An 18238-nucleotide genomic window follows, 5' to 3' on the forward strand; every position below is an offset into this window, starting at 1 on the left:
TGAAACTCCCCCTGTCCTGAAAACATGGATTCAATCAGCAGATAGTGTTGTACAACAGTGTGACAGGACACAAGTCAAATTCAGTAAGGTGCTTCCTCAAAAAAATAATCACCTTGTAGAATCTTCACCACTTCAGTCATCAGCTGGTAGTTGTTGCCAGACTCAGCGCTGGTGTTAGGATGAGGCCGTCATGCCTGGGAATGAATCTGCAGCCCTGCATTCTGAAGTCCATTAACAGCCTTACACAGTATTTTTTCCCTTTGTACAAATGTCTTTGAAAACCACTTTCAAAGGCATCACATTGCACCGAGATTATTGAGATGAAAAAGAGTTAAAAGTTTTTAAAAGAAAATAACAACAGTACCACTCCGACGATCCCCCTTTTTCTGAGTAACAACCCATTTCACGTCCGGAAGAAGCAAGCAAGAGATGAACATAACATGTAGCTGGATGGTATTGTAGTGAAGCGTTGGGTCTCTGGGGAGCTTAGAGTTACCAAGAAGCTTTGAATTAAAAACCCAAAACCTGCCCTCGGACATGGAGTGCTGCCTGACATCAGAACAACTCTAATTGATTTCAGTGGGAGTTGCATTCATATATCCAAGGGCAGAATTTAGCATTCTGTGTGGTTAAAATGCAATGCTCAATGCAATGTAGTGGAGTTTTTTAAAAAGAAAGAAAGAAAAAAGAAAAAGAATATGATTACTATAGGATTCAGGTACAAAAGTGCCTATTGCTTCAGGATATTTTTGTCAAGAGCTAGCTTGATAGAGATGGTGGGTTACATAATGTTTGCCATTTCTGAACTAGGGAAAAATATCTTAAATATATATTGGAAACAGAGAACAGAAAGCACTGGAGGTTGATAAATAGATTTCACTCCAATAAGCCCTGAAGGATGCAAGTACAGGGAACAAATGGCCTGCACCAATTAGGCGGCAAGGACACAGTGAGCTCCAGCCACTTATCTCCAGGCTAGTGATGGGGAACACATTTGACTGGGTTCACATTTAAAGGCGAATCCACCTAATTTTCACTTTCTGAAACCATACGCAAACTGAAATGCAGCTGTTGAAATTTGCACTTTTCTGAATTTTTGCAAAGTGGTTCTCCATCCAATCAATGTGTGATTCTATATTGTTGTTGTTTAGTCGTTTAGTCGTGTCCGACTCTTCATGACCCCATGGACCAGAGCACGCCAGGCACTCCTGTCTTCCAATGCCTCCCGCAGTTTGGTCAAACACATGTTCGTAGCCTCGAGAACACTGTCCAACCATCTCGTCCTCTGTCGTCCCCTTCTCCTAGTGCCCTCCATCTTTCCCAACATCAAGGTCTTTTCCAAGGATTCTTCTCTTCTCATGAGGTGGCCAAAGTATTGGAGCCTCAGCTTCACGATCTGTCCTTCTAGTGAAGGATTCTATATTAGGGAACATAATATGCCATTACTACTAGGTGGACTTGCTTGGCAAAAATGTGTGTATTTCGGCAAAATTGCATACCAGAATGTTTATATTAGGAGGACAACACACTGAAATGCTGTTGAATGTGCACAATCTAAGATTAGAAAACTGAAAAAAGGAGAGAAACTTAAATTGACAAAATGGTCTAGCCTTACTCCAGGTTTGGGACCAGGTAGCCATATGCTGCTAGTAATCAGTGGAGAGATTGTACAGGCTCCTGAGTTGTTCACTGTGTAGGAGGGGGGGGGCGGTTTCAAAATATATTCTTCAGAACCTTCCTTGATCATCTTTCATAATGTGTAGGACACATAACTAGGCATTTCCTCAGCTGCAAGCAACATGGCCCATAAGGATGTGAGTGATTATTGGGTCCTGATGGTGGGAATTTGTTTTACTTTCAAAGGTTAGGCAATACGCTATATGTGGTTATGTTTATTTTCTTTGATTGGTATCAGATGCTGAGTCAATAGGTACCAAATGCAACAAGAAGTCCTGTTTACTTCCTGTTTACATGCTGCTTTTTAGCATCCCTCGCAGGCAGTAAATTTCAAGCTCGCTAATGCCAGCTGTGAGTTTGGCCCATACAACTGTCTGTTGCTTCTCCTTGTGGTTTTGGCATGTCTGTTGTACGTTAACTGAATCAAATGACTCACAGCTCCGTTTCCCCCCCACAAACCTGTCACAAAAGCCCTCGTTTTATTTTAACTTAAAAAAAATAAACTCTGCTGAGGAATCACTTGATGAAAATGCTCAAGCATCTTTTGTGGAATGGGATCGAGAGTGTTCCATTTGTACTCTGACTATACTCATCGGATGGATTGTCACAGAATCACCTTTGGGCAATAGGAGCATGTAGGTAAGACCTCAAATATATGAATTCAGTTGTTTAACTAGATGGCACTAATGCATTTTGGCAGGACCAGTTGTTAGTGGTTTGTAGCTATGAGGCAGCTCATCTTATGAAAATTTAGAGTTCCCGATAAGTGCCAAGAGTAGGGGAGGGAAAGAAACCATCTCATTCTTTGGTAAACCGCTATTCGTATTCAGAAACGTATCCCCAAAGGATTTTTCATCTCCCCAACAGGTAATCATTGACTGAAAGACTCTCAACCTGCATATCAGATTAAAAACAGATGGTCATAGATCTCTATTTCGGAATATTCTTCAGCCACAAAAGAAACAAGAGAATGTGAGAGCATGCGACCAGGCACCATTGCAATCAGAATCAGTGAATGAATGGTTTGGGTTGTTCTTTTGTTCCTTTCCCCCAGCCCACGTTACACGAAATCACTTTTGCTAAAGCTTTGAATGAAAATATTGCGTTAACTAAGATAACACATGTGAGTATAATGGAAGGAGGGGACCTTATAGACTGGGCACTGGTTAATATCTTTACTTTCAATGGCCACCATCCAACTAGCTCCATCTGTCCCAGAAAGTCGGGATTTGCGTTTCTGGAACAGCAAGATCAGCACATGCTCACATGCCCGTTTTGAAACGTGAAGGTGTTTCAGAAGTAGTTTGTTACATGGCAAGGGTGGGTTGGCTGTTCAAAGGCTGGAAGGCATTTCAACACCAAATTTGGGGGCCCGAAGTCTATCATTGCTCTAGGGCTGGATCTTGACAATGGTTGCAAATAAATGGGTGTCAGTTGTAAGGATGCAAATTTTCACTAAGCATTAGAGGAAAACCCCTAACAATGGTTCAATAGCAGAACAGACTGCCTCAGGCACCCGTCTTTGCTGCGGGGGGGGGGGCATCTGCCAGGGATCCTTTAGTTGCAAGATTCCTGTATTCAACAGGGGGTGGGCCAGAAGATCTTAAATTCCTCCACATTTAAAACATTCTGGGCAATTAGAAGCAAAAGATGTGCAATGAGACAGAGCCAGAACCTTGCATTTGTGCAAGCAAAGAAATTTTGTAGTTACTATTCACAGGACAAAACCAATTATTTTTTCACTTTGATCGATCACATAAGTTGACAGTTTAACAGATGTAAACAGAAAGAGGTCAGATAGCTGAGCTGGCCAGTTTCCCAGGTATGGAAAATAACTGGTTCATATATACCAAACCCCTACCCTCATTCCAGCATGCTGGCTGGAACTGATGGGAGTTGTAGTCCAAAACATCTAGAGGGCAGAAAGTTGAGGAAAGGCTGGTATGTAGTATCCTTTTGGGTTCTGTACTGGCAACAAAAAACAGTCTTTGTCTTTCAGCGCTGAAGAGAAGATACCTTGGAATTGATGAACACAGCACATAGTTTTTGAACTCTTGTTTAGGAGCTGGACAACAATGAAGCCCTTTCATGGAATCAACGGTTGAGCCAAGTTCACAATGCTTCTTTGATTAGACAAAATGATTTTTGTATGTTATGCCTTGGGATGTTTCTTCAAATTCTTCTCTTCCTTTTCATTCCTCCACTCTCCCCCTCCACCCCGAAATCCCTTTCTGTTATTTGGCTTCAATAATACCTTGTGTGCTGGCTTTTATTTCAAATAATGAATTGTATGGTTTGAATAGATAAATAGCCTGATAAATATTTGTGACGCTATGATGCTGAGGCTGGAGGTAGGCACAGCAGCCTGAAGGCTTCATTGATCGTTTCCCCCTCTTTCAACTGTAGAGCGATTCTACACGTCTGTTACGGCTAAGGAAATCTCGTCATGGAAGGAAATCTTATCAGAATCACCTCCATGTTGTGTTATAAACAGCTGGCCACCTCAAAACCCCTCCGCTGAACTCTAACAGTGTTTGATTCTATATTTACTTGCAATGAAAGGTCACAGAAGAAAATAAGAGGAGCTCCGCTAGATCAAAAACAAGGCTTCTGTTGGGTCTGTTTTTACAGTGGCAACCCAGATGCCCACAGGAAGCCTGCAAGCCCGGCATGAGCACAAGAACACTCTCCTTCTTGTGAACTCCAGAAACTGGTACAGTGGTGCCTCGCATGACTAGTTTAATTCGTTCCACGGGTCTTTTCTTATAATGAAAAATTCGTCTAGCGAATCCCATAGGAATGCATTGAATTTTTTTTGAATTTTTTTTGCCCATAGGAACGCATTAATTGAATTTCAATGCATTCCTATGGGAAACCACGATTCGCTAGACGAATTTTTCGTAAAACGAATTTGTCTAGCGAGGCAACCTCCGCTCGAAAAATCCTTTCGTTAAGCGGAAATTTCGTTAAGCAGGGCATTCGTTAAGCGAGGCACCACTGTACTGCCTCTGATACTGAGGTTTGACGGGTGGGTTGCTCTGCCCACCTGTCAAAATCCCTTCCACTTGCAAAGCCCACCTGCCACTAATCCTTTCAACCTCTAAACTGAAGATTGAAAGGGTCGTTGCGGACAGGTTTCCCAAGCCTCAAACACCCCTCTTTTCAAGTTTTGCAGGGAGCCTGCCATGCACTGATCCAGTATGAAAGCACCAGTGCAGGCTTTCTTCCATTACAGCAGCACTGGGAGGAGGGCGAAGGGGGGGGGAATAATTATTTCTGCCACTGGTAAACATGCTGAGAGGGAGAAGTGGGTCCCTCAGACGACTTCCCCCTCCTTGAGCAAGGTGTTCTCCTACTGTCCATCACATGCCCTCCAAGTGTCCTGCTTTTCCAGGGACAATCCAGAACTGTGAAAGTCATCCTGGCTTCTGATTTGATCCCAGAACGTCCCTATTTTCCCCACTAATGCTGCCAGGGTAAAGCTTGGGGAGGAGGATGAAGTGACGCTTGTTTTCCGAGCGATGACAATGGCAGCTATGAGAAAGCATCCCGTTGTCTCTCCATGGCCACTGATGCCGGCCTTCTCCCTTGGGCAGCTCTTGTCTAGTCTTGCCCCTTTCTAAAATTTTATTATTGGTGCTTTTTCTTTTTGTATATCCAACAAAGAATAAAATAAAATCAAGATTAAGGAGTTTAATTTCACGCCACAGATTTCCCGATGACGTGTGTGTGTGTGTGGCAAACAGCTCAAGTAGATAGTATAGGTGTGCTATGCCCCACTGGTATAGTGGTGGTGTCCTTCTTCTGATATGAAATGCTTTGTGGGGTGAAGGACAAAAATGGTGGGTGTCAAGGAGGCTTAGTCGGAAAGGAGTGAGAAATTTCACTGTTTTCATCCAAGGAATTTTGAAGGGTATGCCATCAGCTGATGGGTGGCTTGGAGAGAGCACAAAGGAGAAATCAGGAGTCCATTTTGAGCTCACATTTGTTCTGTGGATACCCCACCCTTAACTGCCCCATATGTGTATGATGCCAAGTGTGGGAAGGGTAGGTGGGGCTCCCCAGAACAGCTTCATGAACTAAATGGGGAGGACTGGCAGGCCATATTTGGGCCACAGGCAGGAGGTCCCCAACCCAATTTAGGGTAAACAAGCTTTGTTTTACTAAGCAAAATGTTTCATAAATTATGTCTGGACTAACAGTGCCTGTTGGGGGAAACTTATTCCCTGAGGGGACTGCTAATTATTAGTTTGGAATACTTTCCCAATATCAGCGATGGCTTGCAATCTCTGGAGTCAGGAAGTCTGCTCTCACATTTTATGTCACAAACAAGAGTGAGGGTCACGGAGGAGCTAACACCATAATGCAACGTAAGCAAGATGGATGCCTTGAGCCATCAAAACGAACCAAAGAAGAATCAGGTCAAGAGTTTCCTTATCACACTATTTCCTAACAATCCCCAGTATGGAATCCTTAGCATGGATTCATAGCTGTGGTGTTTACAAGGACAGGTAAAGACAAAAACTGGACTTGCTGCATGGTAAGATCTCAGTTTTCCAGAGTCTGGAAACCATAAAAACCTATGTTGAGTTGAGCAAGCCTCCTTGATATGGGCAGTTACACTGTGCACCAGTCAGAAAGGGCTCAATTAAATTGCCTGCTTTTGATGCCTGCATAAGATGACCAAAACAGGGAACAGCCAGATCTCACCGGAACTGAATTCTGGTTCCTCTCTGGTGGGCACTATTGCCTTTATAAGAGAATAAGGGAGGCATTCATTGTGAGTTCTGGCACATCTTTTTCTAGAAAAATAGCATGGTGTGGGGGTACTGAATAGGTCACAATTAGGGATGGTCAAATCTGTCAATTTCAATTCTCTTTGTTTCTCATTTTTCCAAACTTAAATTGTGTACCTTTTGCAGCAAATTGCGACTTAAAAAAAAAATCCTCATAAACATTCATCGCTATTTCTCCTAACATATGTTTAATGCAGTTTTAATATACACATTTTTGCAAGCATTTTCCACTAATATAATGCATTTGTGTATGTCATTTTCACAAAATTGTGCATTTCTCCCTAATAATTGTATCTTTCTTTGGTTGGAAATATGCGTATTTTGAATGATAGTGGTGGTCTGACTTGCACATTAGTTTAAGGAGAGCAAATTAGGTAGTTTCTCGTTAAAATTCAAGTCACCTCCCTCGCAATACAAGCAACAACGGTTGTGGTGGGGTTGCGTTCCTGACCCCCGCACATGTCAGCAGAGCCCCGCTCCAGCCCCTTTTCTGGCAACTTCTGGGTTGTGGCACTGTACCTGGTTGCACATCAATTGAATGTGCATATATATTGATCATTGCCTGTATGTGACTGTTGGTCAGGGTTTCATGCAAAAGGTCACAAGTTATGGAAGCCTCAGCTGGGAGGTAAAGGGCCAGTTAGGTCCAGTCGCAGACGACTCTGGGGTTGCGGCACTCATCTCTCTTTACTGGCCGAGGGAGCCGGCGTTCAGCTTCCGGGTCATGTGGCCAGCATGACAAAGCCGCTTCTGGTGAACCAGAGCAGCACACGGAAATGCCGTTTACCTTCCCGCCAGAAGGTATCTACTTGCACTTTTGACGTGCTTTTGAACTGCTAGGTTGGCAGGAGCAGGGACCGTGCAACGGGAGCTCACCCCGTCACAGGGATTCGAACCGCCAGCCCTCTGATCGGCAAGCCCTAGTGGCCCATAACTCTTTCAATCTCAGGATATACACTTTTATGCACAGGAGTTTGATGATGAAAAATCACACATGATTTAATTGTGTTTAGCAGTATTAGTGCACTTAGGATTGCATGGCGAAGGGTGGGCTTTAAATGCATAAAAATAAATAACCCTTGGTGACCCTGGGTTCTAACAATACAAGATGGGGGGAGGGGAACGTTTCTCTATCCATTTTTTCTCAGCATGCATCATCTTACACTCCTCCAGCGGCATACCCTTGTGTGAGAAATACCTGAAAGTATTTTTTTAAATAATGGGGGTTGCTAATTGGTATGCAGCCCAGTATGGATAAGATGGGGTTTAGGACTTGGATGGAAGAAAACACAGAATCCAAATATGTTTATTGAGTGCATGCCCTTTCTGATGTGGGTAGCAAGATTAAGACTGTGTGTCTCCATGCGTCTGATGACCGCACTTCCTCCCTGTTTGATACACCATCTGCTTGCAGGTAGAACTATCCCATTTTGGCCTGGAACTTCCTTCTGGTCATTGGAACAAAATGCAGGACCTATCCTTAGGCTCACCTTTTCTCTGTGCTATGAAATGCAGCTGAAACTCACTCACATTAAAAGAGCTGTTAAGCAAACTCAAACGTGGATGCTGAAGTCATACTTGTAGGGTGATGAAAACCTGCAATCTAAATATCTTGCAGGAGGACAGATCACAATTGAAAAGCCCATTGCACTGCCAACTAAGAACACAAAACAACGGCCACTATTTATCTATGATCTTGTGTGTTTTATACTCCCCAGAGCCAATCAGCCAGCTGAGAAAACACAAATTAGCTAACAAACCCTGTCCCTGGGGATTTATTGACATCACTGATGATGCAGGTGGACCGAAGACGGAAGTTGGCAAATCAGGACAAATAGAAATCATTAGCTTCAGCATCACTGGAAATATGGGCTGGGGGGAAAGGCTGGACACAGATTCTTTTTAAAAAAAAAAAACACACCAAACAAGTTTGACAAATGGAAAATGGACAAACACTGGGAAGGGAGAAAAATCTCCTAGATCACTAGTTTTTCAAACTGTATTCCAGGGAACTGTGGGGTTCTTCAGAGGTTTATTAGGGGTTCCTTTTACAGTGGTTTATGAACACAATTGGTTCCGGAAGTCTGTTCATAAACTGAAGCGTTCACAAACTGAAGCGAACTTTCCCATTGAAAGTAATGGAAAGTGGATTAATCCGTTCCAGACGGGTCCGTGGAGTACTCAGCCTGAAGCGTACTTAACCCAAAGCATGGGTGTAATTGGTTCCGGAAGTCTGCTCATAAACTGAAGCGTTCATAAACTGAAGCAAACTTTCCCATTGAAAGTAATGGAAAGTGAATTAATCCGTTCCAGATGGGTCCACGGCGTTTGTAAACTGAAAATTCGTAAACCGAGGTGTTCATAAACCGAGGTTCGACTGTACAAAGTACTAGTCATGCTAGACAATCTTTCCTAAAAGGCAAGTTTTCTACCATTTTATTCATTGAGTTCCTCTATCACTCTTCTTTTGTCATAGAACTGAAGGAAACATATGGGGTTCTCCCACTGTTTCCTATCCAGCTCCTCCTTACCCGCTTCAGATCTGCTTAGCCACCGCAAGTGTATCATGTGTCCTCAGACTGTGCCCTCGGGCCCTTACTACTCAAAACATTAAAATGGCACAGCTACAGGGTCGTGCTAAGTGTTCTTCCACCCCCATACATTGTTGGACTACGGTTTCCATCATCCCTGACCATTGGCCATGCTGGTTGGGGCTGATGGGAGTTGCAGTCCAACACCATCTAGGGGTCAAAAGTTGGGAAATGTTGCCCTAAGGTCTATTCTCAGTTTGGTGAGAACTGTGGTGCAGCCTGGCAGACCTGCACAATAGCACCCAACCCAGACTGTGTGTGGGGCCCACCATATTTCCCAGAATTCTTGGCAGAAGCTTCCTCAGCCAATGCACTGATGTTTGTTGAAAGGGAGGAGAAGGTTCTCAGGGGCTACCAACCCTGGTGGGTATGTTCTACCTCTATGGTGAGAGGCCATACATATGCTTCTGAATACCAGCTGCTGGAAACAACAGGAGGGAAGAGTGCTGTTGAGTGAAGCCTGCTTGCAGGCTTCTCACCGGCATCTGGTAGCCCTCTCAGGTTGCCTCAGTGGCATGGAGTGCCTTCCCTCAGCTTTGGCTGGTGACCCAGCTGCGCCCCTATCTGGACAAAGCCTCACTACTGTTGTCTATGCTCTGGTAACTGCTAGGTTAGACTACTGCAACATAAAGGGCTGCCTGTAAATACAGGGGCCATTGGTTTGTTTTGGTTCTCTTCTTGTTTTTGTTATGTATTTTGTGTTCTATCTTGTATTTTTATGCTGTGAAGCATCCTGAGATCTACTCATCGTCATTAATAATAATAATAATAATAATAATAATAATAATAATAATAATAATATATACTGAGTCAGGTCAGCTGAGATAGCTCAGTCGGTAGAGCATAAGACTCTTAATCGTAGGGTCGTAGGTCATTCCTCTGTGCAGCTCAGTATTGACTCAGTTGGTTACAGCGTGGTGCTGATAATGCCAAGGTTGCACGTTTGATCCCCGTATGGTACAGCTGCATATTCTTGCCTTGTAGGGGGTTGGACTAGATGATCCTCAGTGTCCCTTCCAATACTAGGATTCTATTACTCTATTCTATGGGTAGGCAAACTAAGGCCCGGGGATCGGATCTGGCCCAATCGCCTTCTCAATCCGGCCCGCAGACGGTCCAGGAATCAGCGTGTTTTTACATGAGTAGAATGTGTCCTTTTATTTAAAATGCATCTCCGGGTTATTTGTGGGGCCTGCCTGGTGTTTCTACATGAGTAGAATGTGTCCTTTTATTTAAAATGCATCTCCGGGTTATTTGTGGGGCCTGCTGGTGTTTCTACATGAGTAGAATGTGTCCTTTTATTTAAAATGCATCTCTGGGTTATTTGTGGAGCATAGGAATTTGTTCAATTTTTTTTTTCAAAATACAGTCCGGCCTACCACATGCTCTGAGGGACAGTGGACTAGCCCCTGCTGAAAAAGTTTGCTGACCCCTGCGTCTATTCTTATGATTCTACAAGGAGAGGCGGCAGCTCTCCAGGGTTTCAGGCAGGGCTCTTTCCCAGCTCTCCCTGAAGATGCAGGCAATCAAGCCTGAGACTTACTGCCTGTAAACAGTCTCTGCATAACCTGTGCTCTTGTCTATTGATATTAGGCTGATACCCATGCTATATTATTTTATATGCCTGCTTATTTATCCTCCCCCCCACTTAGCCTAGCCGAATACATAATTTTGTCACCTATGTTCATTTCGAAAAGTGTATAGATTTTAATCTGTGGTTTAGTGACAATTACTTTATGTAATTTTAAATAGTTTTGTGGATTTAGTTACCATTTTATTATGCACATCATGACCTGCCCAAGGCCACTTGACAACTGAGGGGAGAGCGGGCCTGGATTTCTGACATGAAAAGCCAACCCACTTGGAGCAATGGGAGTGTTGCATTCCACCATATTGCATTTTGCAGGGAAGTGATGATCATTAAACTTCCCTCAGGAATCCTTAGCCTTGCAAATGCCAACTGGAAGACCCCCTCGAAGCGATGGTGAAGGAAGGGCTTCAGGAGATGTGGAATGGGTGCTACTTCTTCTGTTTTTTTGTTTAAATTTAATTGAGGCAGACGGTATAATGTGAAGCTTTCAACTAATGGCAATCTCAGCCTATGGATCTTTGCGATGTGGCTGATCGATCATGGGCGATAGCAGCATATGCTGCTTTCAGGCTCCAGTTTCCGAAATGCCACGAGAAGCATCCCCAGTTAGTAACCGAGGCCATTTAACACATCAGCTAAACTGCTAACTGGCACGCATAAAGCATCAGAGCTCATCGTGTAGACAGAAGACCTATAAAGAAAGCAGCGCAATTCAGCATGTGGAAGGGGAATGACGAAAAGGCAAAATAGTAAGGGTTTTAAATATATATACATAAGAAAATGTCCCTGTGGTCCTCTCTTTAAATGTCAAATCAGCATGTTTGTTGTCTGTCTCGCTCTTGCTGGCTTTGCCTTGGAGAACTGAGAGAGGCATTTGGCCTTTTGTGGGCCTGTGTCAGAACTTGTATGTCCTGAGGAGAAAAAGTAGCTGTTTTGAGAAACTATAAAGCAGCAATGAACAGACAAATGGTTGGAATGGCTGAGTTAAATTTTATGGAACAGATGTTATGTCCCAGAGCAGCCCCGGGCTTTGTCTGGTGTCAGCCCTTTGGTAAATGGGTTTTCATAATGAATTTAGCTGCTAATTCGCACATAAAAATCTATGTTAAAGTAATGCTAAGGGACTGTCTCTTAAACCTACAAAAGCCAGGCGGTTCAGGGTGGATGGCTTCTTCACCTGTCTCTGCAGGGCTCTTTCTTTCTGAAGGTAGGCCAAACACCTCATATATGGGGGGGGGTGATTTTCGGGGGTATTACAGTACAGAATGCATCTTCACCTGTAATGGCAAGATAAGCGAGCGAGCTGTGCAGCAGTGAATTGCAAGTCATTTTTAACCCATGAAGCTTAAAGCAGTGTTTAAAGCTTCAGTCCACGCAAATGTAATGACTAGGGTGTCCTTTTTTATTGTGCATTCCTGATCGGTGCACACAATGGTATTGGCGCAGTTATGCACAATCCTGCGTTCCACATACCCCCCGCCAAATGTCCTTATTTTCCAGAGACAGTCCTGGAATTATGAACGCCATCTGGACTTCTGATCTGATCCCAGAATGTACCTATTCCCTCTGCCGCCACCGAGCTCAGAGAGAAGGATGAGCTGGCTCTTTGTCCTGAGTGGCTGTGACTATGAGAAAGCATCCCATTGCCTCTCCATGGCTGCCGCTGCTGACATTCTCCATTGGGGAGCTCATACTGGCTGCTGGAGAGGTGGGGGGGGGAGAGGCTGTCACCACTGAAAGCCAACCTCACATGATGCGCCGGCTCTGCAGGGCAGGCAGGCAGAGGGCAAGGCTGCCCCCTGTGCAGAAAGAAAGGTGGAGTACAAGGAGTCTTAATTAAAACATGCTTTGTGTCTGATCTTGCCCCTTTCTAAAATTCATTTATTGGTGCGTGTTTTTCTTTTCGTAAATCTACCAAAGAATGGAATGGAATAGGAAGAGGGATAAAGGGGTTTTCTCAGGACAGTGAAGGCTGTGTGTGCTGTGACTTCAGATCAAGCTTTGTTGGCAGTAAACAAACCAAACCTAAGCTGCTGGACACAATGGCAAGCCACGGTTTACTAAGTCATAGTTCAGTAAACCATGGTCTAGTATTACAGTATACGCAAACCAGGCCTACATCAACCCATGTGAAGTATATACTTAAAAATCATGCTGAGAGTCAACATTCCTTTTTGTGGAGTGGGTGACAAAGTAGTAGAAAAAAATGTTTATACAAGATATGACATCCTAGTCTCTGGATGCAATCCAGTGCTTTTATATTGTATCATCACTAAATGGTTGAAAACTAAGATTGAAAAAGTGGGGACTGTTTAGCACAGGACATTAAAATTTTTAGCACAGTGCAGTGAAAGAGAGAACAACCCATTCCTCCTCCAACATTGAAATTATCTACATGCCAGTTTATTTCCATATAAATTTATTGTTACATATGCGAATAACAAACAGGGGAAAACAAACAAAAGAGAAATGCATTGTTAAACATACAGAAATGAGCAGATTGTACTATCCTTGCTAAAATCCATCAGAAGGATGAAAGCACCATTTCACATCCAGTCTGGAAACACACTTATTTATGAGAAACATTTTATTATTATTATTCTTTTGGCAGACAGAAGGAAGTACCCCTCCCAGGAAGTGCATTCTTTTCTAAACAACTCGTTAGTATTATTTTGCTAGCCAGCAAATGTCAAACAATCTTAACAAATGCTTTTTGGCACATTAAGGTTTTCATTAGACAAGGAAGGTATCTTACACGGTAGATTTATGCCATCCAGCTCTGTCCCAGCGTTCAATAAATTATAACAAGGTAGCTAAAGCCAGACTTTGTGGCACTTAATATAGGGATTTAGGGGGAAATAACCTTTAAAAGGGAAAGCACAGGATGAACATTAGGGACATTTAATTTGCATAGCAATGATCCTAACAAGTCTCCCTTATTATGCATTTATGTCTAAGTTATCATTTTCACTAAGTTTCTTTTTAAATACTTTATTGATGTTCTCTCTGTGTGTGCGCACGCGCACACACACGTACAAGAGCTCATAAAAACAGAGGTTGTAGCACTGCAGGTTTGTACAGTCTGTGTGGCTTGATTTTCAGGGCTGTTCAGAAAATTTATGGGACCCTGGGCATTAATGAATGAAGTCCCCATTAATGTATGTCAGTCTGCTTTTCTCTCCCAGAGCTGATTTGGTAAACTTGTGGGGTTCCCAGCTTGTTTTTGTCGCATTTCAAGAGGTTTTGGAACTCAGGGCACCACCAGGTCCTTATTTTGGCACATCCAAATGCACGAGGTGTTCACAGTAATCCCAGTCAATTGACACAGAAGCCTGGAGGGCCAGGTCTATACTTGGGAAGCTGATTTGGGGTGCCATGGAAGGTTGATGTTGATAATACTGATCTAGGAGGGATCAAATGGTCTGACTCTGAATAAGGCAACTCCTTATGTTCCTATGCCCAAAAAAAACCAAACTTTGCTGGCCTTGCTCTGGGGTGTATCTCGTGCTAGTCCTACTCAGAGCAGGCCTGTTGAAATGAATGAACATGGCTAATATAGGTCCATTCATTCCAGTAGCTCTGCCCTAAGTTAAGCTTAGTGGGATAATAATAGTAATAATAATAATAATAATAATATTTATACCCCGCCCATCTGGCTGGGTTTCCCCAGCCACTCTGGGCGACTTCCAACAGAAAAATAAAACACAGTAATCTATTAAACATTAAAAGCCTCCCTGAACAGGGCTGCCTTCAGATGTCTTCTAAAAGTCTGGTAGTTGTTTTCCTCTTTGACATCGGATACAACCACCTTGGGTGTTATGCAGAGCCAGCCACAAAATGCCTGAAGCACCAAACACCTCCAAAATCCTGAGCTATTGCTTCACTGAGTTCACCAACTTTTGGCACACTGCGCTTAAAAGAAAACGGGGAACCCTCTGGGAAATTCTGCTTAAGGTAAAGAGAATCATGCCAGCTGCAGCGTTCTTTTGGCTTCAAAGGTGCATTAAAAGAAGGGTTGCCAACCTTTTTTGGACCAGTGGAGACATTTTGAATTTTGAGAGTATGCTGGGAGTGCCAGCCACAAAATGACTGCTATAGGGCAGCATGGCATAGCAAAATTAGACAAGACAACCACCCCTGACAACTGTATGCTTATCATGGGAATTCAGCTATGTCCTATTGGTCCCAACTATGGGGATCATTCAATATTGATTCTACACACACACACACACACACACACACACACACACACACACACACCTTCTAATAGCAACAGGGAGCATTCCTCACAACACTCAGTTTAATTTCACAGAAGTCACTTAGAAGTTACCTGCACATTTTGCCTTATAACTTTCTTTCTAGATGGACTAGGGACTGACTTTTTTATTATTATAAAAGGCACCAGGGTGTCCTTTAGGGCATCAGGGTTGGCAACCTCTGCATTAAAAAAGCAGTTTTGGGCCAAGTGGATTCTTACAAGCTGTGTATGTGTGTGTGTGTCCAATTTTTTATGAAACATTCATCGCATTATTAGTTTGCTCCATAACAGCTGACTTTTTTCTCCCAAACCCTGATGGCATACAATGAAGAGATTCTGCAAACCCAATTTTTAGCACACTCAAACATGGGTGCACACACCCATCTTTTAAAGTCAGCCATTTTTTAGGACTGCTGCTAGATTGCCTGAGAAGATAGCTTGATTCTTGCCTAAGCCCTGGAGAGGCTACCTTTGTCCACCCACCCCGACATCCCTTGCAGCATGGCCAGTTGCAAGGGATGGTGGGAGTTGTAATTCAGATACATCTGCACAGCCACAAGTTAGCCACCCTTGCCGCCTTACCCCCCCCTTAGCAAGTTATCCTAACCACACTTTTACTCCAGTTAAAACCCTCTTCCCCACAGTCAACGAAAGCTTGTAGCAGATTGAGACCCAACAGTTTTCCTCCATATTTCTTTTTTTTAAATGCACAAATGTATAATTGACCCCTTCAAACTTATTGCTTCAAAGACCTGCCAATTTGGAAAGTGAACCCAATGTTCTGCAGACATCATCATAAACAACCAGCATAATCCAACATAACATGAGGCAATTATTTAAGTGTGATTGCTTGGAGCCCTCGTGTCACAGCGCAGATCTCCTGCATTCTTTGCAAATAAGCAAATCATAACCACAATAAGTGCTAGCAGCAGAAAATGGTAACACTGCACATTGCAAAATTATCAACCTAACATGTCCTTCTAGTCCACAAAAGTTTGTGAAACGTGTGCTTTTAATAAAGGATTGCCAGCCATTCATAATCGTTATGGATTGCTTCTATTTATTTTTTTAAGAGCCAAGTCCATAATGTGTAGAAAGCTTGCTCATTTCTTTTGGGGAGGTGGGGAGAGAGAATAACAATAAATTTTGCATGAATTATGAATTCACCACTTTGATAGAGATGCCATGAATATCAACCCCTGAAGCAAAAATTGTGTACTCGCTGTTTCAGACAAGTGTCCATTGCACATCTGTTTTATGAAAAGCCAATTGTGCATGCAATGTGTAATAACGGTTCAGATCTGCCTTAATTTATATGGCTTTTGAATGCAGATGATGCACAATTAAGGAAATTATGAAATGTGACATGCAAGAATTATTCCAATCTGCACTACTTAGAGAACACAGTTGTACAACTACATATAATGAGAAGCATGCAACACAATGCAATGATTTAAATCAGCTCTGCAAACACTGCACACCCACTTTTGAGGATAAGGATCCCAAACTTGCAGTGCCAACATGTTGAAAGTCTGCAATATTCACCAAGAGAAAGGTGTCAGATTTTGCACACCCTGCACTTTCAATATGTCTCCTATATAGTGTTATTTACATCTACATTGTCCTCATATCACTAGAATCCAATGTGCCAGATGGAGAAATTTGTCTCATTTATTAACCGGAGCAATTAAACTATGTGACTAGATATTTATAATTTTATGGGGGGGAGAGAAACAATTCTTAATGTCCTCCATTTTTTGCCCAAACTTGGTTGTGGCTTGAATTATCTGTAATTAGCAAGCAAAAAGATTGCAACCCCACTTAAATATCTATGACATTTGTCTGACTTTTGTGCACTGGATTAGAAGCACTTTCAACAAACTGTGCAGAATACTGCTAGTCAAAAGCTATTTGAAACAATGGCACTTTTGCTTTCCACTTATCTATGCAGAATTTCCCGATCATTGTTTAGTTGTAATATGAAAACATAATTTAGCATCCTATGCACGAACCTGCATCCTTCTCTTTCTTCAGTATGGCCATGAGAAGGAGAGCAGCCGTTTAAAGCTAAGAAGAGTTTGTTGCTTGGTCTAAACTCAGAACTGTGCTTCGTTTTATCCAAACAAGCCAGGATGAAAAACAACTTGTCCCAAAGTGACAAACTGCTGTTAACTTAAAATACATGTGGATGCTATAGCTACATTGAAGGAGAATGTGCAGGGGGGAGAGGATGAGCCCCAGGCTCATGCATGTAGCACTACACTATGGTTTAGTGTGTTACATTCTAAACCTGCCCCCCCCTTGTGCTTGCAGAATTTGTCTGAGCACTTAGATCTAGAGCTGCAAACTGGCCCTCTCTGTATGCAGATACAGACCTATGTGAGCACATGTCCTTCCCTGCAAAATGTGACACAGAATAAGCCTCTGTTACAAGACCATCCCCCTGATCACTGTAAATTAGCACCATTCTACTTAATTCAATGGAGCTGTCAGCATAGGTCAAACCTGAGAATTTTACAACAAATGCTAAACCTTTTCACAACAGAAGGGGAAGCAAGGGCTATGTTCGTAACTGGAAACATTTTTTAAAAAATTCATGAGAAGATACATAAGGCAGCGCAGAACATAAGTAACACTCAAAACAGCCAGTGACCTTGGTGGTTTTGATAGAATATGAAAGGGGCACGGTGGGATTGCTCTAATGGGTGCCCTGCATATCTAAGAAGAATCACAGTTTGTGTTTCCATGTAACAAGCTGTACATCCTTGGGATTAGATACCACCGAATGCAGTACAAAATTCAGTAAGGTTGTATTCTCTTGTGCACAAAATGATACAACTAAGTTACAATAGGACAGTTAAAAACAATATACACTACTGAAATGTCCTAAATTGCATTCTAATTATTATTATTTATCTAAATGCATACAAAAATATGTAGGAATCAAATAACAATTTTATTTTTATTTAATTTTTTTTTTTAAAAAAACTGTCATTGCTGGTAACTCAAAGAGATACCTCCAGGAACATTTTGACAGTAAACACTGTTGATGTTGGATTTGTTAAATAGTCTTGGCATACAATTATCACCATCAAAATCCCATGTATGAAGACCTGACGAAACACTGGCAAAGTTCCTTCTGTAGGTAAATGGTTCAATATATCTATATCAGGCCAGCTTCAGACCTCAGTGTGTTCATTAAGCTTGCAGAAATTCTAAAATTGAAAGAAGAAGGAGATTTCACCCTACAGCTACAGTTTTCTAGAATACATTAGCATGTAAGTCATTAACAATCCAGGCATTTAACAATGAAAATAGACCCAGG

The 18238-nt window shown here is 42.5% G+C and overlaps 1 protein-coding gene across 1 annotated transcript in view; it reads right to left on the reverse strand.

The window, feature by feature from the left end:
• Positions 1-13067: 13067 nt before the first annotated feature.
• Positions 13068-18238, reverse strand: part of SLC26A7 (solute carrier family 26 member 7) — a 75731-nt gene continuing 70560 nt past the window's right edge. The window contains exon 18 of the mRNA XM_035125263.2: positions 13068-18128. Within this exon, the coding sequence (XP_034981154.1) occupies positions 18093-18128 (36 nt within the window). The 3' untranslated portion in view covers positions 13068-18092. The remainder of the gene's footprint in view (positions 18129-18238) is intronic.

This window comes from Zootoca vivipara, chromosome 8 (assembly GCF_963506605.1).
Source record: "Zootoca vivipara chromosome 8, rZooViv1.1, whole genome shotgun sequence".
NCBI lineage: Eukaryota > Metazoa > Chordata > Lepidosauria > Squamata > Lacertidae > Zootoca > Zootoca vivipara.